General features: G+C 53.6%; 1 protein-coding gene across 12 annotated transcripts in view; it reads right to left on the reverse strand.

Annotated features, from left to right (window-relative positions):
• The window catches only part of TEX264 (testis expressed 264, ER-phagy receptor), a 30,618-nt gene extending 10,681 nt beyond the window's left edge, over positions 1 to 19,937 (reverse strand). Inside the window, exons 1-5 of one of the 12 annotated variants that reach the window (XM_047693024.1) lie at positions 19,749 to 19,905; positions 18,752 to 18,827; positions 15,828 to 16,119; positions 6,411 to 6,459; positions 6,238 to 6,338 (exon numbers count right to left, since the gene is read on the reverse strand). In XM_047693024.1, coding sequence (XP_047548980.1) covers positions 6,238 to 6,338; positions 6,411 to 6,459; positions 15,828 to 16,085 — 408 coding nt within the window. In that variant the 5' untranslated portion in view covers positions 16,086 to 16,119; positions 18,752 to 18,827; positions 19,749 to 19,905. Of the gene's footprint in view, positions 1 to 6,237; positions 6,460 to 11,507; positions 11,557 to 15,827; positions 16,120 to 18,751; positions 18,828 to 19,006; positions 19,326 to 19,412; positions 19,705 to 19,748 lie in introns of those variants that run through there. The other 11 variants (XM_047693053.1, XM_047692971.1, XM_047692978.1 and 8 more) reach the window with 11 other exon arrangements.
• Between the last annotated feature and the right edge of the window lie 6,843 nt (positions 19,938 to 26,780).

Below are 26,780 nucleotides of genomic sequence, written 5' to 3' on the forward strand. Positions count from 1 at the left end.
GGTCCTGCAGGGCTGCCAAGCTACCACATCTGAGCTGGTATTTCAAGAGTGGTGGCTCCCACGCCCGCCCCAGCAAAGGCTGGCTTTGTGTTTTTAGTCCTGAGGTAGGAGAGTAGGGAGAGGTGAAGCCAGAGAGACTGAGGAACAGGTTGCAGGGCCTAGGCTGGCAGTGGGAGAGACCTGGCCTCCTGTAGATACCCCCCCACCTCAGCATCCAGGGGCAGCTCCCTAAGGGGAGTAAGGGAAGCCCTGATAAGGTGGGGGGGCTTCTCTTGGTTTGAGAGCATCTGCAAGTAGAGAGTCATTCTGAGCCTCAGCTCCATGGCCTCCAGCTCTCCCTCCCATCTCCCTATGCTAAAGTCCTATTCCAAAGCCCAGCCTGGAAGCAGTCATTCAACTGCTCAGCCACCATCAGTGGATCCCGAGGGCATGCAAGACCCAGCTCCACCTCCTGAATCTGAACCCCCGCTCGTCCCCTGCACTCCCGCCACAAGGTACCTAAAAACCACAGCCAAATCAGTGACTCTGCCTGACCTGCCTTTTCACGTGGAGAATGCTACCCTTCCTTCAAGGGTACCCTTCAAGGTACCCTTCCTTCCATCTTCCAAAGGTAGCTTTGCTTTCCCTGGTGAATCCATTCCCTCCACCCCCACTCTCCCTGGGCACGGCTAACCTCTATGGCGGGGGGAAATGGGCGAGGAAAGAATTCTGGGGGCCCATCACTCAGCCCCAGGGCCTGGCGCTCCTGAGAGTACTCTCCTCACTAAGCTGGGACAGGCCAATTAGCAGGGGGCAGCACTGGCAAGTGAGCTGGCCCTGGAGCCCCAGTAAGGCACCTGCAGCAGCTGCTTTCTGTGCCCAGAGCAACCGCCAAGGTCTCCCTTAATGGGCGCCTGCTGGGCAAACGACAGCCAGGCCCTTCCTGCCCTTCGCTTCTGGCTCCCTAAGCTGACTCTGAGAACAGCAGCTTCAGCCCTGACTACGCCCACCAGGCCTACAGACAGAGGGTCACTTGGATGTTGGTCCACTGTACTACCATCCCAGGCCCAACCTGGGGACCATCCCAAGTATATCTCAAGTTCATGACAGGTCCTGGACCTCTTGGGCCCACCCCCACTCATGGACGGGGCAAAGTGTCAAAAAGCAAGCAGTGGCCTCAGCCCAGGCCACCCAGTCTGGACTCGGCCACTGCTTCATCCATTGACCTTGGGTAACCTCCCCTCCCCAGACCTCCATCTCCCCATTTGTTACAATGATTGGAACGTAGGCTTTGATTATGACCCTGTGATTGCCTTCTAGCTGCTTCCCCCATCCCCTGAACAATGCTGCATAAAAGAGGGCTCAGTAAGTAACTGTTGGGTCAGCAACTGAGCTGACGTCCTGCCAGGGGGGTGCTTCCTTATGAAAAATAAAGTTCTGAACTCTCCCGCATTTGCTCAGCAAGGGTAATGGGCATGGAGAGAGAGATGACCCCAGATTTCACAGCCCACTGGGGCGTCCTCACCTGGATTCCCACTGCGAGGGTCATGTTGCTCCCCACTGGTGTTCTAGCCCCAGAGTGGGCTCAAATCCGCCCCCCACTGACTCCTCAAAGTTACCCAGGCAGGTTAAGGGGAAGCACATACAGAAGATTCTGAGCCACTGGACAGGACCCCAGGCTCTGACCATGCTGCTGAGAGGAAGCAACAGACTCCCCCACCACAAGAGGCTGACTCACTCCTGCAGGCGACTTGCTGAGGCCCCTACTCCTTAGTTCCCAGCTGGCTGTCCTGTGACAACACCATCCGGTCACCCACCACTCAAAAGTTCAGTCACCACCAGCCCAGTGAGAACTGCGGGGCTCCCCTCAGGTCCAACTCCCAGTCAGTCATGCTCCCCAGAAACAACGGCTTCTCCTGGGGGCCCTGGCCCTGCCTGCACACGGGATGAGCCCTAGTGCCCCCTGGCTCCACTCACACTGCAGCTGCCACAGTGTCCTCAAGACCCGCAACAGAAGTGCAGCGGGCCAGGCGTGGAGGGGCATCTGTCCAGCTGTGTATCTCTCTGAAGACAGAAGTTTCAAAACACTTAAATTCCAGATGTCCTCCTCCAAAAAGCTCATGACCTTGTGAGCCAGAGCTACTCCAGCTGAAGCAAGCACGGGTACAAGTACAAGCCCTAACACCTGGCAGCCAAACCATGGGGACCCCTTAGCACAGCCCCAGGCTCCTGCCCCAGAGAGGTCTGAGAACTCTGAGCTAGGATTCTTGCCCATTTTAAACCCCCTAGTGAGACAACCTCACCATCCCAGCTGTCCCAGAACTTTACCACCAAGACTGCCCCAAACCAACCAGCTCACTATATCCACCCGGACCCTACTTCCCCCAGCTTCTCTACCATTTTGTGGAGGAAGAGCCAATGTCTGACCCCACCTGCCCACCCTTCCCAGCTAACCAGCTTCCACATGGGCAATGCCCTGTGTCTCCCTAAACTCAGGAGAAGATATCCAACCACCACAAGGACCCTCCCCTGAGAACTCCTGGAAAGCAGAGACCCTGGGGCAGGGGATTTATGAAGATTAGGGATCCTGTTGAGAGGAAGTCGGGTATGTGGTCTTGGCTGGGCAGTCTAACACTCTCAATGACCTCCCCGCCAACTGCTATAGAGAGCTGTGGGGCAGGAAGTGAGCTCGGGGGCCTCACACGCACAAGGGATCCCCGGACCTCTCACTCTCCTGGTCTGCTCCAGGTGCCCCAAGTCTCCCCTGGACACTCATTAAGACTGGTTCTATCCTGCAGTGAATTCTGGGGCCTTTGCCTATTGCTCTGGGCTGACACCTGCCTGGGTCCCGTTTCCTACAATTTCAAGGAAGCTCAGTTCCCTCCTGCAGCTGCCAGCAGACCCCACTTCCTGGGGCTCAGGGGGTGATCTCCTCCTGCCCAAGAACGCCACCTCTTTGGACTCTGGTGGAGCAGCCTGACAAAGCTGGGGCATCTCCCACACAAAATGATAGTCACATGGTACCCAGGCATCCCCTCACACAGACTCTGTCCCAGATGGCTCTGCCTAGAGCCCCCCAGTGGTTTATGTGAAGAAAGGCAGAGATTTAGCCCTTCCACCTCAGCTGGCCAGGCTGCCAGAGAGTCAGAGGCTGCAACACAGATTACAAAGCTGGGATCTATACATCATTCTAGAATCCCCACAGAAACCTGACAAATGTTTCTCTTTGGGTTCCTTACAGTGACTCCCAGGACCTTTCTGTCTCATGAGGTCAATCCTGCTCCAGTCTCAGGCATGTCTGCAACTGCCAGGACAGCATCTGCTCTCCACTTCCCCCACCCAAAGCTCTGAGACCATTCACCCCTGCCCCCTGCTGCAGCCTGCCGAGCCCTCTCCCATCCTTCTGGTAGTGGGGCTACTGGCCTCCCCTACCCGTCACGCCTGCTGAGACAGAAAGCAGATGGCTGCCGTCATTCCATTTGAAACACCTCCACAGCAGACCCAGCCTCAGATCCAGAGATAAGACAGAGAAGTGGAGGAAAGAGAAGGGTACGCACACGCGCGCATGCGTGCACACTTAAAGGCAGCCAGCTGTCAGAGCTGGGAGAGTCAGAAGAGCCCACGGTCTCATTAGCAGCGTCTTTCCTCTGGTCCCAGGGCAGCGGGGAAGAGGGCAGGTGTGGGAGAGAGCTTTATGTTCTCTTCTCTGTTTCCCAGGCTGAGAGAGGCACGGGGCCACCCCCTGTCCACTGCAGGCTCAGCCCCTTTGTTTCACGTGGTAAGCTCCCCAGAACACAAGATCAGGCTAAACACAGGGGCAGAGATGACCTCTGCCTCCAGAAACCATCAGAGCACCTTGGGCCATGCCTCTGCTGTGGGCAGCCTGGCATCTCTCTCACTCTCCCAGCTGGTGGCCAAGCCCACAGCAGTGTGCCTGACTGACGTCTCTGAAGAAGCCCCTTGCTCTCTTGTACCCTGGCTTCCTCATCAAAGGCAGGAAAGAGAATGGTAGCCCCCTGCTCCAGTCCCCACCCCAGGAGAATCAAGCCCAGAGCACAGCTGACAGGCTCCCACGGGAGGAGGAGGAAGAAGGAGGAAGGGCTTCCATCAAAGAGGTGACGTCAAAACCAGGGAACTTGTGAAGCTGTCAGGGGCCGGGAAATTTGGACAAAGGTGTCTAAAAATAAACCCCTGAAGCCAGGAAAAGTCTTTGGTGGCTGAGTTGCTCGCCACCACACCACATGCCACATGTCCTGTTCTGAGGTCTGGAACCCAGCAAGTCTCTTCCCAGGGGGGCTCCTCCAACCCTGAGGTTGAAGACAGCAGCGACAGGACTGAAGACACTGCCCAGTAGCCTTTCTTGGGTGAAACGGTTGAGGCCCCCTTAGGACGCACGCTGAATGGGCCTCAAGCACCAATGTCTGCCTTCCTGCCCTTACCCACCAGCCAGCGACCCCACCTCCTGCATCACCCCGCCCTCAGCCTCCAGCCCAACTCACCCCCAGGCAAGCACCTCCTCCCCAGCACCCTTCTGGCTGCCACCGTCCAGCTCACAAAGGAACTCCACCTCTATTCTCCCTGTGCCTCTGCCCTACCACAGCGACAGCTGTCCTGTTTCTTCTCTTCCTGTCCTTGACCACCAAGGCCACAGCTGGTGACCCATTTATTCATTCCCCAGCCCTGACACCAGATTTTTCGCCTCCTTAACCAAGATCTGTCTGAGCTCCCATTCCATCACCAAGGACCCTCCCCCAGGCTGCTCTGGAGAGCCCTCAGGTTCCTTTGAATCCAACAAATTGAAATTCCTCCTTTCTTCTCCTGTTTGTTTCTCATGCAGCTCCGCACTACACAGTCTCCAGAGCTGGTTGCCCTCCCAGCCCCTCCACAGTCCGATCCATTCCAATCCATGCATCAGTCCACCAGTTCTACCTTCAAAATAGATGGTAAATTTCCACTTCTTCGGCATCTCTACAGCCACTGCCCCAGTTCAAGCCACCACCATTCATGTGGAAATCCTGACAGCCTCATAAGCACCTCCACTGGCCCCATGGATCTGGGATCCAGGCCCACCCTGGGCAGGATGAGAGCACCTGTCTTGTACATGTGTGGCTAAGAGGCTCAGATCACGTGTCACTTTCCAGGCTGGAACACTGCAGTTGACTTCCCACCATCTTGCTCCCACTCTGCTCTGCCTGGAGTCTTCTTACCCCCTTCTCCAAGGGCTCTTTCAGGGTTCCACCTGAGAGATTACGTCCTCTGAGATGCTGTCCCTGACCACTGTATCCAAGTTGGTCCCTTGCCCTTCCTTACCATTCTTTTCTAGCATGTATCTCACTTTTGTCTGACATTTTTAAAAAAGATTTTTTTATATTTTTTAATTTTTTTATTTTTATATATTTTTAAGAGATTTTATTTTTAAGTTATCCCTATACCCAGTGTGGGGCTCGGCCTCACATCAGATCAACAGTTGCATGTTCCACCGACTGAGCCAGCCAGGTGCCTCTTGTCTGACACTTATTACCTATCTCTAACCACTTGCTGTAAATGTGTATTTCATACACCAACATTTCACACTGTATCCAGCACAGTACACGGCAGGCACATAGACATTCAATAAACTCAAGTTGAATGGATGAATAAACAATGCTTTCAAGCCCAAATGGGTCATTCCCAAGTACCCAAGTTTACAAAATGTTCTAGAGGAGGAGGGATGTGCAACAGGGAAAATTTTTTAAAAATCTCTGTGGACACAGAGACCCCTGACCAGATCAGGAACCAAAGGAGATAGGGGCTGCTGCTGCCCCAGCCCTGTGCTCAGGGAGCAGGTGCACAAGGCCATCCAGCGGCCAGGCCCAGGACCACACATGAAGACCTGGGGCCTGCCACCCACAGGAAGCCTCAGGGCTCTGGCTCTGTGGGCCTCAAGCAGGAAAGGGTCAGGGTGGACCTGTCCATCCATTTGAGCCTGGAGCGGGGGCGGAGACCTAATGTCTCTGGTCCAAGCCAGAGCCGCATTGACCAGGCTACGTTTGTGAACAAGCTCCCTATGCTCCTAGTAGATGCTCTGGCACCCACAAGTCTCTGGCATTTGGGAAAGATGCCAGCAGCATCTGCCCGTCTTCCTAGCTCCACATGGGGGCCCCGGGGTGCTGCCTTCCCGAAGGCAACTTTTCCTCCCAGACTGGGCAGTCCTCCCCATCTCCCAGCTGAAGGACTGGCTATCGCCCAACACACACATACACTGGGCCTGTCTCTCACCTTTATGTAGGCATCCAGGGCAGGATGGACACGGCGGGTAGCCAGCCAGATGGACAGGCTGGAGGTGTAGGGGAAGGTGGCTGTCACCACATGGCTGGGTGCTGGGAAGGAAAACACATTGAAGCCAAACTTCTGGTAGAGCTGGATTAGCTCAGGGGAGGGAGACTCCTCACCCTCACTCAGAATGCTGCCCACTGCACAGCGGCACTTCTCAGGGGGTACCTGGAGAGGAAGAACAAGGGTGTCAGTGTTGGGCAAAGGGAGGAGGCTCTCAGAACTCTTGCTACCTGGGTTTTGTGCCAGCTCAGGCCTGGCAGAACCATGAGCTCCAACATGCCACAGCCCCAGATACCATGATGGAGAACAGTATTTTCCTTCTGGAACTTATCCGTGGCCCCAGCCTCTGGCATCCTGCTGCAGGGTTCATCCATCCCTTCATTTATGCCTCTACCAAATATGCCAGGCCCTGTGCTATGGAGGGTCACTGGTCCAGAAGCGGGACCACACTGAACTCTGGGTTGCTGACAAAACTGAGATCCTCTTCCCCAGTCCCTCAGGTTGGGCCAGCCACCATCACCAGAGCCCCCAGACCTCCTCTCCAACCCATGCCCCATCCCAAGCCCTGCCACACTTGCCAAGTCCCTTCCTGGCTCAGCCAGAGACTGTTGGTTCCCCTTCAAGTTTCCCTGGGCTCCCAGTACCTGTATGTCACTGCACTGTGCTCCCCTCCCTAGTTGCCCTCCCTCTCCTGGGTCCCATAAACCCAAAGCGGGTGGGGCTCCATGTGAGTCTCTAACACTTCCTAGGCCTGGCCTCAGGCCTGCAAAGCCCAGCACTCACCTCTCCTCTGGCATCAAGGGGCCCCACTTTGTCTCATCTCCTGCCACCTGAGTCTACACCAGCCCTGATACCCCCAGGGGTATCTAATCCTGAATCGAAGACACTCATCAAAGACCATGTGCTGTCAATCCTGGATTTCCCTCAACTTGAAGGTCCCTTTCTCCTACTATCTGGGGCCCAATGATGCTTAAATTCAAACTCCCTCTACCTCCAGTTGCTTCTCTTGGCCTACCTTCCCAGCACCATGAAGTCATTTTTATGTGTTCTTGCTTCTGCCCTCTCGCCAAGCCCTGTCAACAATACCCTAGGGGTTTCTCAGCCCAGCCCAGCTCTGTCCTTGGAGTCTCACTTTGCCTGGGACTCAAGCACCAACTCCAGGTTCTCACCTCCATTCGGTCCCTGGGGGTCACTGCTAGGTCTCTGCAGCTAGGGCCCCCTTGCCGCCCCCTTGCATCCTATGTCATTAAGTCTAGCCCAGGACTTTACTGGCAGGCAATATGGTGCAGTGGTCAGGACCACAACTTCTGGAGATACACAGGACTGGGAGTGAATAGTGAATCATGTAACTCTGGGTAAGTCCCCTGGTTTCTTAGAGCTCAAGTTCCTTGCAGAATTGACAAATTGAATGAGATACTTCATCTGAGGGCCCGGCCTGGTGCGGCGCTCGGCAAGTACTGGAAGTGCTGTCAGTTATTAGCAGCTACGACAAAGGCCAAATAAGTGACCCCTGGCCTGCAGCCATGCCCTGGCCCATTCACCCAAACCTCCCAACACGTAGCTCCTCCCTGCCCATTCTCCAGGTTCAAGCGCTCTCCTGGGGAGTCTTTCAGGGTAGCTGGGTGCCCCCCACCTCCAAACACACATGTTTCGCTGTTAACTCTTGCCTCCATCAACTCCACCTGGTAGCAGTCCCATCCCTGGCCTGACACTCCTCCCACCCTACCCTGGCAGAGGCGCTGGAGCCAAACGCAGTACCATCTCTTGTCTATAGATGGTGCAACTGCTCCATTCACACCCAAGGCTTGAGGCAGGAGGCGCCTGGCAAGTCTCTGCTGCAATGCCAATCACTGCGATCCTGACCCCAGCGACTTATCATGTACAAAAGAAACATTCAATATAACTTAGATGGAGAAATGGATGGAAAGCCACCTGACTGATCATCTCTGGCCCTCCTGGGATTGAGTCCCTGGGTCTTTTCGGGGATCACTTCAGCAGCCTTTATGGACCTCCCAGGCTCAACATCCTCCTTGATCCCCAAGAAGCACAACACCTGTGACCACCCTGCTTATAACTTTTCAATGGCTCCCAATTCTGCTCTAGGATGAAACTTTCAAGCCCAGCATTCAACATTGTTTTAAGTGGTCCATACAATAGTGCCTGGATTTGTCCACACACTCACCTAGCACTCTTTTTGGCATCCCCAGGCCCCAGTAGGGGCCAGAACCCAGGTGGGCAAGTGTCCACTGAGCATCTGAGTGGCAGAGGGAGGGAAAAATCCAGGCTCTGGCCCAGCCCGCCTTGCCGGCCTCCTCTCCTACCACAAACCCGCACACACCCACACGGAACTATTTGCAGCTCCCCAAACATGCCACATCCTCCCATGCTTCCTGCCCTTGCGCAAGCTACTTCCTCTGCCTGGAATGATCTTCTTCACCCTACTCCAGAGTCCCTTCTGCCTGGGAAACTCCTGCCCATCCTTCAAGATTCAGCTCAACCCTCCTCCTCAAATCCTCCCTGCCAAGCAGCCCTTCCTCTCAGATCCCAAATGCCCACCCAAAGAAGCAGGTCTTGTGCTGCACAGTAACTGATGGTTCTTCTGTCTCTCCCCACCACTTCAGGCTTCTAGGCAGAAAGGTCCAGAATCCTGTGCACACAGTAAGTTTCTTGGGGTATCTCAGCAACACCACACGCACGCCTGCACACGTACACACGGGCCCTGCACGTGAGCTAAGCTCTTCCTCCTCTACCTTGAAAGAGGAACTCCCATCACAGGGAAAGGAAGCTAATAAGGGACAGGACTCCTGAGATCCTGGAGGTGTGTCAGCCTCAGGTGCTCCCTTTCTGCATGAGCAGCCCCTCAATTCCACAAGTGGGATACCTCTGCCCCATTCTGCCCTGGCCAGTGGCTAAGGGGCAGCCTAGGAAGTTATCAGGAAGCCCACCACCTGCAAAGCAGCCCTGTACCAGCTGGACCTGCTGGAGTTCCACATCTGAATGAGGCACTGGCAAGGAGATGGAACAGACCCTAAGACCAGCTGGGGAGGGTCAAGGCTGGTCAGGAGTAGAGGAAGGCTTCCCTGGGCTCCCTGGAGAGCCCATGCCCACCTCCAGGAGAAATGGCCCACTGAGGTCAGGGGCCTAGAAGATAAAGGGAGTGTCCTGATAGCTAGAAACTCCACCCAGCTTGGTTGATTGCAATGCCTCTATTTGGGCCTGATCCTAGGAAGTCAGCCTGGGCCTCCCAGTTCCATCTGCTTGTTCACTCTCCTCCCTAGATCAGTCATTTCTCTAGGTACCTGTGCCCAGAACAAGAGCTGTGAGGCCTTTTCAGTCCTGGCATGTGAGAAGAGGGGAGTCTACTTGGAACCTAAAGCTTCTGGATACAAGCTGGCCCCAATGCTCCTTCCAGAGAGGTCTCATGGTGCCAAGCTGACACTGTTGGTGAGGCCATAGTGAAAAGAGAGTCCCTGCCTGGCTAAGACTTCAGTGTGTCTAGAAACTGGACAAGACTAGTATCTTCCAGGATCCAGGAAGGAAAAATGCTGTCAGTGGGTCCAGACCAAACCCAGATGTTGGGTTCAGTCGAAATGGCCTGCCCTAGGGGCGTCTGGGTGGCTCAGTCAGCTAAGCATCTGCCTTCGGCTCCGGTCATGATCCTGGGGTCCTGGGATCGAGCCCCGCTCGACTGGGCTCCCTCCTCTGCTCTCCTTCTCCCTGCCACTCCCCTTGCTTGTGTGTCCCCCCTTGCCCCATGTCAAATAAATAAATAAAACCTTAAAAAAAGAAATGGCCAGCCCTCAATCCATAACCTGCAACATGTGATGAAGTCCAGCTGCGATGCCTGCAGATCCAGGCCCAGCGAGCTGCTTCAACTCCTCCCTGGCCAGCATACCCAGCCCAGAGCTACCCAAGGTAAGGGGACAAGTAGGGACAGTGACCTTCACTGGCCTTCACTGAGGGGGAACAGAGCAGCCACAGCTCTTCATTACTGGAGGGTGGGTTCATTTAACCTTCAGGGTGCTGCAGGTCAATACACCAAGCACCACAGGTCCAAGTTCCCCAAGCAGGTGGTCTCCAAAGGCAAAAGCTGGTCCACACTAGTCAGGACATGGATGACACAGACAGCAGGGCCAGAGGACAGGACCCGTATTTCAGGCTGCAGGGGAGGGGAGTAAGCAGGATGCCAACCTCCAAAGGGGGGCCTGGGGGCCTTCTGGAAACTCTCACTTAGAAGTCTTTCAGGGCTTCTTTCTTTTCACCCCCAGGCATAATCCTAACAACAGCTGGCACCTGACAGTGTGCTCACTGACTACCCCAGTTGCTACCTTCCACATGTCAGTTCATTCAATCCAAACAGCGCTGTGCAATAGCTACCATTATCCACTCTGTTTCTGAGACCCAGACGGCAAAGCTATTCAGAAAGGGCCACACGGCAAGGCAGTGAAGTCTGGATTCGAACACAGGCAGACTGGCTCCAGAGCTGCACCACAGGACACAAAGCCACGTGGGAGCCCGAGAAGCAGGCCCTGGCTAGGTAAAGCCTGCATAATGGTGTGTCCCTATGCTGTGCTCCTCTGACGGCCCAGGCGTCCTGCAAGAGGCTAGGCCAGAGGCAGGCAAGCAAGGTTCCCAAAAGTACAAAGTCCTAGTGGCATGAGGCCCAAGGGAGGGGGTGCCAAGAGTGCTAAGCATCTACTGGGGGCCAGGTTTTGGGCCTTATCCTTATTATTTAGTCCCCAGAAAAACAAAACCCCTGAGGTAGGAATTCTCAGAAAAACCAAGTGACTCCCTCAGAATCACACTCTAACAAGCAGCAGAGCCTTGATTCAAACCCAGAAAGATTCAAAGCCCTCTCCTCCCATACCCCAGCCCTCCTCCCTACCAAAGGCAGCTCTGCTGGGAAGAAAGGGCTGTGCCTTTCCAGGGCTCCCCCACACAGTTAACCTGCTAAAGAGCAAAAGCCCAGACTCCATCTGGATGAAAATCATCATGGGTAATTAGGATAGGGAATGGCCTGGGCCCCTGGAAACACCAGATAGCCCTCATTCCCACTGCCCTTGTTGAGGGGTCAACCCTGGGCAATCCCAATCCCTCATTCCTTCTCAAGCCCCATATGGTCTCAGTGCCTCTAGGGATTGCAGGGGAGACCCCACCTACACACACACACAGAGGAAAGGAAGTGTGGCACAGGCCTAAATCAACACTCTTACCAGCCTAAGCCCATGCAGATGTGGTGGTCCCAGGCTGACTCTCAGTGGACTAGGAGAAAAAAGGAGTTTCAATACAGTCTAGTTTACTAAAGGCAGAACCCAAGAACCACCAGTTCCCCCATCTGCCCCATACCTGGGGCAAGCACCCCTTCCTAGGCCTCAGCCAGGTAAACTGAACTTGCTGCCACACCCTACTTGCCTCAACCAGGCTCCCCACAAGGGCAGCAGACAGGTTGCTTAGGCCCAAACAGCAGTGGAGGCAGGAGCAGCAGGGGTGGAGAAGAAGGTGGAGGGCCAGGATGGCACACAGGACAGCTCCATGGGCACAGTGAGGGCAGCTGACCCAGAAAGGGCTATCACAGGCCAGAGCTGGCCAGGATCAAGTGACCCACTCGGGTCCTCCCAGCTCTTTCCCTCCCCTCCAACACCCCAGGCTCCCAGAGGGACGGGGCTGCAGACCCTGCACCCCACATCAGTAGCAGGGCTGAGGGCAGAGCAATTTTAACTCTTTTCCATTTTTCAAGAACAGAACTGGATGTGTGTGTATGTGTGTGTGCGCACGTGCATGCACGTGTGTATTCACATGTACACTGGGGTGCTCACTTCGGCAGCACATATACACATGTACACTGAGAGAGGTTGCGACGCAGGCAGAGATCGGTGACTGACTCGAACTCACCCTCTTCCCTTGGTATTTAGAGGAAATGGCTGCACTCCAAGAACGCTGGGCCCAAGAGGAGAACACCTATAAGCCACTACCAGGGTCGGTCCACTTCCTGTCACATGTTCCCTCATTCCTCCTCCTCCCTCTCCAAAGGCCCTCAGGGATGGAGAATGGAATCCTTTCTCTTGCCCAACAAGAACCAGTTCCAGAAACTTCTTCCATAAGGAACTCCAGGATCTAAAGTTGACTGACACATACATGCTGACGCTCCAGGACACAGAGCTGATGAGGTATGTATGTTTGAACAGCACCTGACGTGAAAGAGCCCACAGCGATTGCCAGGGCCTTGCCTTGGTGGTGCCCACCCTTTCCTGTGTCACTCCTGGGTCCACAGCCAGACCATGTGAGGCCAGGCCTTTCTCAGAAACCAGCCTCTCCCTGTCCAGATGAGGCCGGGCGCTGAGGCCTGGACAGCAAGTGGCTAGAGAGCTGTCAGTCCACACTTCATGGGGGAAGGCAGCATTAATAGCCGGTCTCTCACCTGGTCACTCCCTGCTCCACTCACAGAGCTTGAAATAGCCTCACTGCTCCCTACACTCACACAGAAGCAGGTTCTGGCTCCCACTGTGCTCACTAGGGAGGGAGAAGGTATGGGGATGGGCCACACAACAGCTCAGCCTGCATCCTGTCTGTGAACCAAAATATGCAGGGCCCCATGCTGGACACTGCTTAGGGAAGCAGCCTAGGGAGAAGGCTTGGGTTCTTACGCTTCCCTAGGACTGGATGGGGTCTCTCAGCCAGACTCCCCTGATACCTCTACACTGAGAGGCCCTGAGGGCTGGGCCCTTTGGTCTTCACAGTGCCCCAGTGCCCAGCAGTGTGGCACAGATTAGGTGCTCAAACATTCGTTAAATAAAAGCAAAAAGTGTGAGTGAACTATGAGAGATCAGTACCTCAGCTCTTGCTGTCTGATCCTCAGTGTCCTCTTCTATCACATCAGCAGTGTGGACCCTGGGGCCCCAGGGATAGCCATGAGCACCTGAAGTCTGGGGTCCATGGTTCCCTGAACCCTCTGTGAGGATCCCTGCTAGGCAGAGAATATACTGCCCACCTCCCACAGCAGGTGGAGACTAAGCATCTTGAGCTATCCCAGGTGTCAGGGTATGACCTAGCTCTGAATGGGGACACAGCTATCTTCTGGAGTGACCCAGGACCGAGAGGGATAGGACCAGAGGGACCACTCTGAGCTGTACACTCATCCTCTGAGCCAGCCAGATGTCCACAACCAGGCCAAGGGTCTAGCCCTGGGTCATAATGCTCAGCCTAACGCCTCAGTGCACCTAATTAACATGAATGTCTTGTCCACCCTTCTTTGTTTTTGTTGTTAAACAGCTACTGGAGGCCAGGTGGTAGGATCAATACCTCACCTATATCACCTAATTTAATTCTTGCCAGACAACATTTGAAGCAGATATCTTAACAGAGCTCTATAGATGAAGAAATAGAGGCTCAGAGAGATTATGTAATATGCTCAAGATCACACAGCATGACAGTAATGAAACAGAATCAGAACCCAGGACTGCCAACCTTGAGGCTGTATTCTCAGGCTGTGCATCCCCCACGCCCAGACTGACACCCAAGTCAGGCTGCACCCAACCAACCCTGGACACCCAAGCCCACCGCCCCCCCCACCCTGCTAAAGACGGCTATATGGTGCACTGCCTGGAGGCGGTGGCTGGGCCAGGAGGCCATGGGGAAAGCACACCATGCCAAGATTCTTCTATCTCACTGTTCCTGGGTCAGCCACCAGTGCTGATCCCAAGGTACACTGCTACCTTGGCCCTTTCCTACCTTGGAATTAGCATTTCCAACCCAAGAGCCAATGTGTTGCTTTAGGAACAGGACACGCTGTTGAGGAATGAGGCAACTGCAAGGACTATTCTCCTTCCCACTGAGGCCTTGCAGAGGGCTCGAACTGGGCCAGGTGTGGAAGGAGGGACAGGGACTTATAGAATAGAGTTCTGCAGGAGGCAGAGTCTAACATCTGGTCGAGGAGCTTCCCAAAGCCCTGCTCCAGCCCCGTGTCACCTAGGCTCCAGCGCTCTTGACTCCCACTTAGCGCGGTCTCCCAACCATGTGACCTCAAATCCTCACTGTCTACTCATCCCTCAACCAGGTCAATGTCATCTCTCATCTGGACCTAGCCCAATCTCCTCAATGGCCTCCCTGCCTCATCTCCTCCCCTCTTTCACCTGCCATCCAGTTAGATTCCTAAAACAGAGGGGGCAAACTGTGCTGCCCCTTGCCTCCCAGACTGCTCTTCCTCACAATGCCTGGCCCAGCAAACCTTTCTACCACTTTCTTTGCCTACCGCATGTCCGCTGGCCACACTTCCCCTGTCATCCTATGTCTGCAAGCCTTTACTGTCATACTTCCCTAAGTCAGGAGCCCCCTCCCGGAGGAGCAAAGTTCTACTCATGGGAGAAGTCCCAGCTACAGTCCACCTCTTCTGTGAACCTCTCAGGCAAACTTGGGGTACCTTCCCCAAACCCAAAGCTCAAAGCTCTGCAGGCATCAAGTACAGTGCCTATGACAGACCCATTTGTATGGTGCTGACTTGCCAGTCATATGAACTTCTTCGAGGGCAGAGCCAGGTGTGCTCATCTTTGGAGTGCAGTTGTCGAGCAGAACCCAGCACAGAGAGTCAGCCCACCCTTGTTTCTAATGAGGCTTGGTAGCAGACAGTGGGTAGGCCTTGCCTACTTGAGTTCTACAGGCAAGGAATCCAGAGCTGGGGATTCCCAACAGTCTGTTTGCCAAGGCTCAGAGCTGAAGGCTGGACTCCTGGTAGAGCTGCCAGCCCATGCAGCTGCAGGCAGTACCACCCCATGCATAGCAAGAGGCCACATTGGTGAGCCCTGACTCACTACAGTCTGTAAGTACAGCCAGACGCCCACAGGGTGCCAGTGATGCTGGGCTCATCTCTGACCCCAGCATCCTAGACATTCGGGGCAGCTCACCTGGCTCCACTTGCCCCTCCACCCCACTTAGGCTCCAGTGCTCTTCACTCCCACTTAAGCCTAAGGGGGAGAGGCCGTTCCTCTCCAAACCAGGCAGCTTAACATCCAAAGAAATGCCATATCACTGAGGCAGGGGCCACCAGAATGACTGAAGAGGTAGGATTCTAAGCCCCATGCCCAAGGCCTGCTGTCTCAACCCTTGAGGAGTTGTAGCCACAGCAGGAAAGCTGAAAGAGGGAAGGCACAGAAACAATAAGGTATGACTCCAAAGGAAGGGTAGAATCTGAGCAGCCTGGCCTTATAGCCCTGGTCTCAAATGGGGATGAAAGAGGGAGGCACAGCAAGAAGAGGCAGGGGACCAAAGCCCCGGCACAAACTAGGGACACGCAGTAGTATGGCCCCATGCAGTCAGAAGTCCATGGGTAGCCATGAGCTGAGAACCAGACCTGGACAAGGAGAAAGGATGCCTGGAGCAGGAGTCCAGGTTAAATCTGGAAGGAGCTTCAAGCTCAGAGAGGAGGTGGTGTGTAGGATCAGCTCATATATTTTCCCACCCCTTCTCTGGAAGCTACAACACCCCTGCCCCATGTCCATCCATGGGGCAGAACCCCAGCCAGGGCACGGGAGGCTCCTTACCATGTGGGGGTTGTCGTAGTAGATGGCGATGGAGCGGAGCTTGGGGGAGACACTGCAGCTCTCGGTGAAAAGCCGCCCAGTCTCGCTGTAGGGCCCCATGTGGAACTTGTAGGCCACAGTGACATTGCGGATGGGAGGTGAGCCGGCACTCACCGCCACCCTGGCCAGTAGCCCTGAGTACCCGGCAAAGGCCAGCAGTGTCAGCAGCAGCAGCAGAGTCAGGCCCCCAATCAGGCCCAGGAGGAGCAGATCAGACATGGCTCTGTGCCCCCGACACTGTGCCCCAAGACAGCTGCAAAGGAGACAGGAGGGAGAGAAGGCTGGTAGCCTGCTCTGACCAATGTGCCCACTTGCCCGCCAGCCACTTCTGGCCCAATCTCAGCTGTGTGTTGGGTGCTCTGACCCGGGGGGGGGGGGGGGGGAAGGGGGAGGGGCCAGGGTGTTTACACACAGAGTGACCTAGAAGAGAGCTACAAAGGATGACTGTAGCCACAAGCCTCTTTATTTCTTAATCACAATTGTTGAGGCTCTCAGAACAGCTCTGCCTGTCAGCTGGCAGCCTTGGTCACACCTGGGGAAACTGAGTCATAGAGAAGCACAGGAGTGAGTCAGCCAGGGACATACTCCCAGCCCTGACCTACCTCCCCCAAGATGGGCAAGACATCAGCCAGCCTGCCTTTTCCCTACATTACCTCTTCCTTCCCACACACTGCCACACTGCCTTCTTGGCCTCCCCAAGCCTCAGGGACCATTGCCCTGGGCGAGTGCCAGGGTACAATCACTTATTAACGAATAGGGAATACATGAGGAAAAAAAACCCCAGGGGGAAAATGTGCCACAGGAAGAGATTTTCACAGGAAACTTTCCTTTGCTAAGCACATCTGGCCCTTGGAATCTTGCTATCCAGCAACCTCACCCAACTAGAACCAAGGAAAGATCAGATCAAATCAGCCTGAGCAGCCAGAACAAGTCCAGCACTGTGCTTCCCAGACTTGAAGCATTGGTGCTAACAAGCTACATCCCATTTTGCCAGCCCATAGGTTAGAAAATATGAGGAGCAAGGAAAGTTTGCTAGAAATGGAAACACATCAAGAAAAACAATTACTCCCTGGCCCAAGGAAGGGGGTGCTGGCCTGGGGAGAGTCACAGCTGGGTCCACTTGCTGTGCTGTTCCTTCTCTCCACCAGCATCTCCAGGTGTTCAGAATTATTCTTTGTGGTTTTGATCCTGCCACCCCCCTCCTCTACTAGGTAGTTCACAGAAAGGCATCCTGGGGTGGCATGAGGGCGTCTTTTTTCTTCCTTTTTGTGTTCATGTCATTTATCTGACAATTGTCCCTCCTCCCCACTGGCCTTTCCTCATTCCTCCTTTCTGTATGGTACAAGCAATAAAGACACTCATTTCAAGGAAGAAAAAAAAAAAAAAAAGGCAGAGAAGCTATCTAAGAGAAGCCCAGGAACACAACAGAGCTGGTGTATGAGCCACTCAAGGCAGACTGTTCAGCCCTCCATGAAGCATGGGGCCACAAGCCTAACCCTCTTATACAGAGGGCTTGACCTGAGTCACCCGGGGTGGGGGTGGGGAGTGGGGGGAATCAGCACAGAGAAGACTGTTTAAAGAGGAAGGGAAACATGTGACCCATTGGAGGAACAGTCTCACCCCAAGTATTTAACATGTAGGGGCACCTGGGTGGCTCAGTGGTTAAAGCCTCTGCCCAGAGTCCTGGGATGGAGCCCCGCATCTGCCTCTCTGCTCGGCAGGAAGCCTGCTCCCCTCTCTCTCTCTGCCTACTTGTCATCTCTGTCAAATAAATAAATAATCTTAAAATTAACATGTAAAGGGCGCCTGGGTGGCTCAGTGGGTTAAGCCGCTGCCTTCGGCTCAGGTCATGATCTCAGGGTCCTGGGATCGAGGCCCGCATCGGGCTCTCTGCTCGGCAGGGAGCCTGCTTCCCTCTCTCTCTCTCTCTGCCTGCCTCTCTGTCTACTTGTGATCTCTCTCTGTCAAATAAATAAATAAAATCTTTAAAAAAAAAAAATTAACATGTAAAATTTAAAAGATTTGAGAACTGAAGGTCAACATTTCAGCCCTATGGAAAACTTAGCTCTATGGAATAATTTGTTCCCTATGGGTTTTGGGTATCAAAATTTTTACTGAAAAATTGTCTTTGGAGTCAATGTACACACAGTGTTAGCCTCACAAAGAGGCAAACTAAACTCCTACATCTCTGATATCATAAAATTGAGATATATCACACTAGTCTTCTTACCCAACTGCCTCACAGCTCTGCTTTTTTTTTTTTTTTGATGCATTCACTGTCCTACTCATCTTGCCTCCAGTTAGCTTCATTCCTGTTTTCTTTGGTGACGATGATGATAAATCTTTTACCGAGTACTTACTATAGGCCAGGCACTATCTAAATGTTGAAACACAGCTACTTTATTAATTCTCAAGACAAGGTAGCTATGAATCAGGAGGTTAAGAGACTTGCTCAAGATGACAGAGGTACTAAATAGAGCCCTAGACCAAAATGCAGGCAACAGGAACCCAAGTAGTCTGACTCCAGGCCCCATTTCTATCTCCTCCTTCCTGGTGACAAGGTTTCTAGAAAAGTTCAAGCATCTAATCCATGCTGCGACATCTCTGAACCCAAGGTTCTCAGCTGGAAGCTCTCACTCAGCAGGTAGGTCTCCCCATTGCCTCAAGAGTGACCATCTCTCACTTTGACCTACCCTCTTAGGTAGGTCACTCCCCATTCTCCTCAGGGCAACTTAGTTCCCACCTCCCTCTTCCTCTCACCTCCTACACTACCCAGAAGAGAGGAAAAATGCACCCCAGAGCTTAGGTCTGCACAGGAGGGAGGCGGGGCAAAGTGAATTTCCCCATACTCAAGAAAAAAGGGCAGAAGGGCTGGGGAAGCTCACCTGAAAAGACAGGCTCACTTTTAGCAACTCATGGCATCCAGCGCCGCAGGGACCAAGTGCTCCAAGCGCTCCTGTGCTGGGGGCAGAGAGAAAATCACCACTGAGCCGGGCACCCTGCCTTGACTGTTCCCTTTTTGGGGAAAGCCCACTAGAGTCTCTACAATAACTCTCTTCACAAGGTTGCTCTTCTCCCTCGTCCTCACATTCCTTACGGAAATCAGAAGCCAAACCCGGCCTCATGACGTGAACTCTTACTGGGGCCAGGCTCATGCCCCTGTTCTAGGAGAGCCCTCTTCCTGGAGGGTTCCAGCCACCGAGCCTGGCTCTGAAACAGCCCCTGCCGCTGACATCCGGGAGGCTGTCCCCTTCTGGCCTCTGTTTCTCCTCGGGTCAGGGGAGCGGTCCTCTGGCCGGGTTCCGGAGAGGGGTTGGGTCCTCTGTCCCGCGCCGACTTCCTGGAGCTGCTCACTTGCGCCGCGGAAGCGGGCCGGGCCCTTAAACTTCGGTGCCAGAGGGGAGCGAAAGACCCGGGTTCCGAGGGGCCTGCGCGGGAACGAGGTGCGCCACCTCCCACTCTGGGCTTCCAGCCCTGCTTACCCGCACCTCGGTTATTTACCCAGCCCCTTTCTTTCCAGTCACAACCTCACCGGGCATCATACACCTCCGTAACTTATGAGACGCTAAAGTTTGTAGCCACCGCTGCGAGGGCGGCCTCCAGGGGCAGGGGCGGAATTAAAGTGCGGTTCTTGCCTCAGTTCCCCACCCCCACACCCCCGCTCGGGCTTCACTGCCACGGGACGTGCCCTGCACCGGAGGCCGAAGCAGGGGAGACCCGGGGTGGCAGACTTGTCTAAGGTCGCGTTCGGGCCCCTGGACCGGTCGGGGCCAGCTGCGGGCGAGACAAGATGCAAAGAGCGGCCTGGGCCGCGGGGGTCATGGAGGGGACGCGGGGGCCCCTGAGGTCGCTCCCAGGCGGACGGAGGTTCCAGGCCCTCACCGAGCGTGGGGCCGCCCTGGCGGGACGCCTCTCCTCCGGCCGGGCCCTCACCTCACCGGCCGCCCGCCGCGGACGCCGATCCACGAAGGCGGCTCCAGGCTAGGTCGCGGAGCCTGCGCGCGCCCGCCGCGCACGTTCGCTCCGCCCCCTCTCGCGGCGGGACGTGGCCGTGGCCGTGGGCGCGTGCGCGCGGGACCCGGAGGGCGGAGGACTGCCCCGCCCGGTCTCCATGGCAACGAGCGGCGCCCAAGTGGCTCCCTGCCACACGCACACCCCCAGCCGTCAGGGGCGGAGCCCACTGAGCACCTTCCTGCCTGTCACAAACTTACCCGGTCCCAGCAGTGGGAGGCGGAGGCAAGTCAACCTGGTCGCCCACAGCGGAGAGCCAGGTTGGGGTCCAAGGAAGCCCTCGCCAGAGTGGAGCGTTTGAAGAGGCTCGGGAAGTTCAGCACAGCAGTATCAGCCCTTGGCATGTATCTGTACCACCCTTCGTCCTGCCACTTTCTCTCACTGAAGCTTCCCGAGAGACCTGGGAACTTAGCAAGGCAGGGCCACTTGTCCCCTTTTTACAACTGAGGAAACCGACGCCCAACTTGGACTCAGGGAAGAAGCGAATGGATGGATCCAACCTTTGGAACAGCGCAAATGCCGGTCACGTCTCCAACACTCCACCCCACTCCCAACCAGAGCACAGAAGTGGTCATTCATCCACCCATTCATCCACCCAACATTTACTTATCCCTGCAAGGATAGTTCTAGAGGCTGGGGATACTGAGTAAACAAAACCAAGGCCTCGCCCTCTTGGAGCTCACCAAGAACGGGCCCCCTCCAGGCTCTTGGGTGAGGCTGGTCTGCCCATCTAGCTTAAGGTATATTAGGTAACTTTCGGGTGAAGTGTAAGCCCCTTGAACATAGGTTGAATCTTCAGCTCATATTTCTGAGGACCTACAAAGTAGTCTTCTAGATCCCTAAGGATCTAACTTTGCCCTCCTGAGAGGCCCCGGGGACAGCTGTGCTCCTGAGCTTGGCGGCAAGACCAGCTAGGCCAAGAGCTACCTTGGTGCTCCTGACACAGAGGACATGTATTTAGAAGGGGAATCGTCTTAGTGTGGACTCCACTACTGCATTAGCAAAGTGCAGACGGGGCACACAGAGGCCCTCGTAATCCTGGCTTCCTTTCCCACTACTTCACACAGTTCCTTCCACAGGCAGGAAATGATGACCCTCATCCATGGGGCCAAGCCTGTCCTCAGCTCGCTGGGCAAACACTGGCAGAAGGAGCAGTTGGCCCCTCACAGGCACTCAGGGCTGGGTTGGCAGGGTCGTGGCAGTTCTTCTGCTTATGAACATCAAATACATGATCAGACCCTTCAGGTGCTCCAGGCAAGTGGGCTATATATATACTTGGAAACATTTCCTATAAGGGCCAGTTCGTGGTTCAGAGACAAGACAGCTTCTGCCCACAGTGTTTGGCTGGTCATTTTTCCTGTTTCTTAGAATCTGAGGAGTTTCTCCCAGGAAACCAGGTATAGAACTGCCCTTTCCTCCTCATGTCCTCTCTGCTCACTTCCTACAGGCTGGCTGGGAATTCCAGAGGCCTGCATCAGAATTCAGGGGGTGCCTTAGTAACTTCACCACCTCTGCTGTGAATGGAGAGTCTGCCTATGACTGAGGCTGCTGGCCATAAGCCCCCCTCCCCAACCCTTGGCAGGGATCTCTGCAAGACCTCTGCTTGCCACCAGGAGGCAGCAGCCAAGACAAGCTGCCAAAAGAGGCGTTCCTCATCCCTCTTGAATTTAGTGTAAGACCTATTCACCTAGCCATCTGCCCTACACGCAGTGCACTCCCAGCCCCCAATAGCATATATTCTGAGCCCAGACTTGGCCTTAGTCTCCTCCTTTTTTCTGTCCAAGAAATCCCCATAGAGCCTCTTTAATTCTCGCTCAGTAAACTTCCAGAGACTTTCCCTAGGGCTCCTTGCCTTACAGGGACCAAACTTGGAAAGACAAAGGGTAGACTACCCCCACCTTCCCTTCCTCCTCCTATTCCAAAGCCTGGATAGTTCTCTGTGAGGCTGTGGTTAGACCCACTAACTCAGATGACAAAGGGAGGAGGACTATACATTGTAAGATGGTCTGCAGATCCTGCTACCAGCCATCTCCCACCTGCTGAAAGGCACTGATGCTGCACCCAATCCCCAGTCTGGTTAGGGATGCCCCAGCGGAACTTGCCATGATTGCGGACCATCTAGCCTCAGGCCACTCTATTTCACTGTTTCCTCTAGAGCCTGGAAATGTGGTCTTCTTCAGGTAAGCAAAGGCAGAAAAAGCCTAGCGAACCCCACTCTAAGCCTGTCAGCAGTTTGCCCTCTATTCCTTCCTCCCTAACCCCACCCTACCCACCCTGTGTCATCTCAATGCCCACTATACTCTAAGTTATATCCTTTTCACCACCCAGCTGAACAGTTGTTCAGATAATTCCTTGATCAAAAAACACTGCCTTCTTGAGTTTAAATTTTATTTTACAAAAAGAGAAATAAAGAAAACTGATAGGCAGTTATACTGACTTACAATTGTTCTGTTTGCTTTTTTAAAAAAGTGACATGAAACACAAGTAAAAATAAATACGTCATAGAAACAGCCAGTTGCCCAGTCTCTGGGGCAGGAGCACCTGCCCTGCTGAGAGAGGAGGGAAGCCCATGATCACACCAGCAGCTGGAGCACCCAGCCACAGATGCTCCTCAAAGCCAGGCGCAGCAGGTCCCGGGCCTCAGGGGGCGTCCTGAGGAAAGAAGACGGAAAACCAAAGCCAGGTGCCAGGTCCCTGGGGCCATTTCATATCCCCCCACTCCTCCCGGCAGCCGTGTGGCCTTTAGTGGTTATCCATTGCGACCCCCTCAACCCACCTGGACCCTCTTCCCCTGACCCTTCTGGAGAGGGTACAGGAAAAAAAACCAGTCTTGGGCAGGCTGAGGGGGATTTTTCCCGTGAGTCCCCAGCCCACCCTGAGTAACACAACCAGATAACAGTTTACACCCGTGTGCATGAGTGCACACTCTATCTTGCATGTGCACACGCACACACGCACACATGCACACACACACAAGTGCACACACACCTGGGCTGAGTGCTCTTCCAGAGGAGGGTCCTGGGTCAGGTCACAGTATGAGGTCCCCTCTTCTGAATATCATCCCAGTAGTGGTAACAGAGTACCCAAATCTCCTCCAGCCCTCTGCACTAGACTCTGCAGCCTACCTGGCTACCTCTTCCCAATGCAATAGATGACTATATCCAACCAACCTGTGAGAGGAAAGGGGCAGACTCAGGTCCCTGAAAAATGAAGAAGTTGGACACTGCCTGCTTGAGAAGTTCATCGTTAAGACTTGGGTATTCATAAAAGGCCTAGGGCCAAGCTAGTGGCACAGAAGAGACATGAAGGGGTCACATCGGAACACACAGGGCAGAAGAGTCAATAGAAGGGGACAGAGTCTGCAGGTGACTGACAGCGCAGCATTCTCAGGCCTCGAGGTGCAGATTTCCTGGGTAGAAGTCAGAGGAGGGCCAGAAAGTCTGCTGGGGGGTCCGTTGAGGGGAAGAGCTCTTCTTTCAGAGGCGGCTTACTGTGGGGAAAATGACTTAGCTGGGTGCATAGGCCATGGCTCAGAAGGGAGACCAGTTTTCTGAGGAATCACAGGAAACTGGGAAGTGGGAGGAAGGGGGTCATGGCCAGGAACACTAGGAATAAGGAATGTAAACCTCCCCCCCCCCCCCGCCAGACATTCCCCATGGGATGAGGACTCAGTTCCAAAGCAATGCCAGGATTGAACCCACTGAGACAGAGGACCTTGCTCTGCTGACAGCTTTGGGAGTGACAGTCTCACCCAGACTGCTAAAGTATGGTTGAGTGTTTCAACCTATCAGCAAAACTTTACCCCAGCAATTTGCTTCACGCACTGGAGACGGGAATTTCATATTTAGTTGTGAATCACAAGTATACAGAGAGATACCACACACTAATTCCTAGGGAAGAGAGTTCCAAGGACCAGAAAGAGATGCTCAAGAAGCACAACCTGAAGGGGGTGAGGACTTGGTAGATATCTAATGATCTGATCCAACATGGTTCACTTACTTTCTTACTGAAATGGCTACTTTGTCTCTGGCTCAATTTTTACCCACAACAATATTAAGAAAAGGAAACTGAGTATCATTACAAATGGTAATCCTGAATCATTATGCAGTACTATATTCCCTAGCATGAGAATTTAGGCTAAACCAGATGGATGGGGCTTGAGAGCCCCTTGAAAACATCCTATGGAAGACAATGGTGAGGGAAAATGCTGAGGGGCCTAATCTACAACCGACCCCTCCTCTTACCCCTCCGCCCCATATCATCACCCTTCCCTCACTCAGGCCTGGATGGTAGGTGGAAGCCACCATCAAGTGTTTCTGCTCAAAGAGGCTGTAAAACATGGTTCTTAGGCTCTGAGACATTTCCTGCTTCCCTCACACACATATTTAGTGTGCATGCACACTTGCCTACCACCATACATAGAGAGATAGCAGAAAAGTACAAGTGTTTTTCAGATTAAAAAACAAAAACCTAAAGCATGAAACTGGTAGCATTTCAATTTCCCATGATCCCACCCCATACCCCCTATACAATATAAGCTGCACATATTAAAGAAAGCCTTCTCTAGCCAGCTCAGCCTCCCAAAACTATTGCCTCTTCTGACCTGAAGCAAGACCCAGCCCCTGGAATCAGTGAGTAGAGAACAAGTATATACTGCCTCTCAGAATACCCATTCGCTTCCTGGTACTTTCAAAGGCCCATCCTTCCAGTAATTGGTTTTAATCCCTTGCTGACAGTTTCCAGATTCTCAGCGCCTACTGCTAGAACTTCTTAGAGGTGAACACAGACATACTCCTCCATCCCTACCACCCACCCACCCACCCACACACACACACACACACAGTCTCTGGGATCCTAGTATACCAGGGCCTTAGAGGCTATCATTTGTAGCCCAGGTTGTGAGTGTGCTCTGCAAATCAGAGATCCAGGCTAGCTCACTCCTACTGCACCAGTCTCAAACCTGAGAGCCCACTCCAACTGAGTCCCTTCAGCATCCATTCTTGGGATGCATCGGGAAGAAAAAGCACTGGTTGGAACTGCTATTTTAAAATTATTAAAATAATTTGCATAGCTAAATTGTAGATCTAAGGCTTCTATGAGTAGGAGAGTTAAGTGTCTGATAGGGTACCTATGAAAACAGAGAGTGAAAGCTCCATAAGTTCCACTTTTGGTGCAACCAGACAGCACACAAACGCGTGCGTGCGCACACGCACGCACACACACACACACACACACGCATGCATGCAGCCCCATCAGCCATCTCTTTGTTTCTTCTCTGGGGACAATACCCCAGAATGTGCTAAAGCCCTCCAACAATGGAAACAGGCTGGTCAGAAGGGTAGCAGAAGCAGCTACTATGAGGGGTGACCTGGCTAAGTTGCCTCCGAGGTTGGTAAGAGGCAGGTGCAGCAGCTGCTCAGTGAGGAAGGACCCATGACTAGGTGGCAAAACTCTAAAGCCAGACAGGTTTGTTCATCATAAAGAACTGCCTAGCAAAGTCTTGGTGACAGGAGGGAAAAAAGAGTCAATAAGAAGACAGCCAGTGTTTATGCTTAAAGACTAGATGCCCCCTTCCCTGCCACTGGCAACAAGAAAGAGGAGACCCAGAACGACTGATGTATTTTTTCAGACAAAAGCCAGACTTAAGGCTCCTGCAGAGGAAGGGATGCCCCGTGTTCCATCAAAGAGGACAGAGATAACAGACACCCATCCCATAATGATCATCTGATAGGCTGCGGAGGCCAAAATATTTCCCAGTAAGAAATCAATAGTCTATTCTTCCAACCCAGCAGTCACCTACGTATGCACAGCTTCACTATTCAGTACAGAGGGCCTGCCTCTAAGGTCATCCCAGGAGGACACAGCTCCAAATCTGGGGTCACTGACTTCCCAGTAGCAAACTCCATGATCCCAAGTTTCAATCTCTGTGGAATGAGTCTCACCTCCACTAACTATCCAGTCGCAAGATTCTCTGATCTTCCTGAGAGGCCGTTTCCCGAAAACATAGTCATTTAGTATAAACTTTGGTCAAGCCTAACTCTCTTTCCTTGGTCAATTCACCATCTACCTGGGATTTATTTACCCCTATGGGGTCTGGGGATCTTAACATTGCCCCTCCTAGCTCCTACTGTCCCCATATCCACCCCCCCCCAAAAAAAGACACATGGAAAGTCCACATAATAAATAATTGCCCATAAAAAATAAATTAACAGGGAGCTTTCTAGCAGGGAAGCAAAGGAAAGGCAAGGCCACAAGGACAGGCAGGTGGGGGCTCAGTTCCATCCTTGTGAAGGTCTATTCTGGTCACACTCCATGACTTCTTGCTCACACACCGCATATGCCCGTCCCAGCCTCTGCACACAAATCTCACACCCTGTGAAGGGAGATCTGCTCAGAGACAACCACTGGGGAAAGACACAGAGATTGGTAATGCCCATTTTCTCTCCTAATTTCCCCCAAATTCCAAAATAGATGTGGCTATAAAGACCAGCGACTTGGATTAGCTGGGCCTTCTCCTCACCCAACTAGAAGGAAACTTGAGCGTTCCATGGCTCTTCTCCTGGGCTCAACACGATGTTCATACTAATAGTTGCCATGAACCACCACACACCAATTTCCATTTTAAAAATGATAAATTCATTTTTTAGTTCCCCCCTTCGTCTCTCCCGCCCTCCCCTCCCACCGCCACCCCTGCTCTGTTACATACACATATAGACATAAACACATACACACATACGCACACAAACATACATACCTGGTTTGCTTCTTTCCTGTCCCTAAAAGGACTCCATTTCACATGAAATCTCAATCTGCTCTCCCTGCCCACCCTCCTTCACTTATCCTTCTTCCCTCCCCTCCCCTCTCTAGGCCAAGCTAAGTCACCCAGTAAGGCAGCTCTCTTGG

The sequence above is a fragment of the Lutra lutra genome, chromosome 1 (genome assembly GCF_902655055.1).
Source record: "Lutra lutra chromosome 1, mLutLut1.2, whole genome shotgun sequence".
Lineage (NCBI taxonomy): Eukaryota > Metazoa > Chordata > Mammalia > Carnivora > Mustelidae > Lutra > Lutra lutra.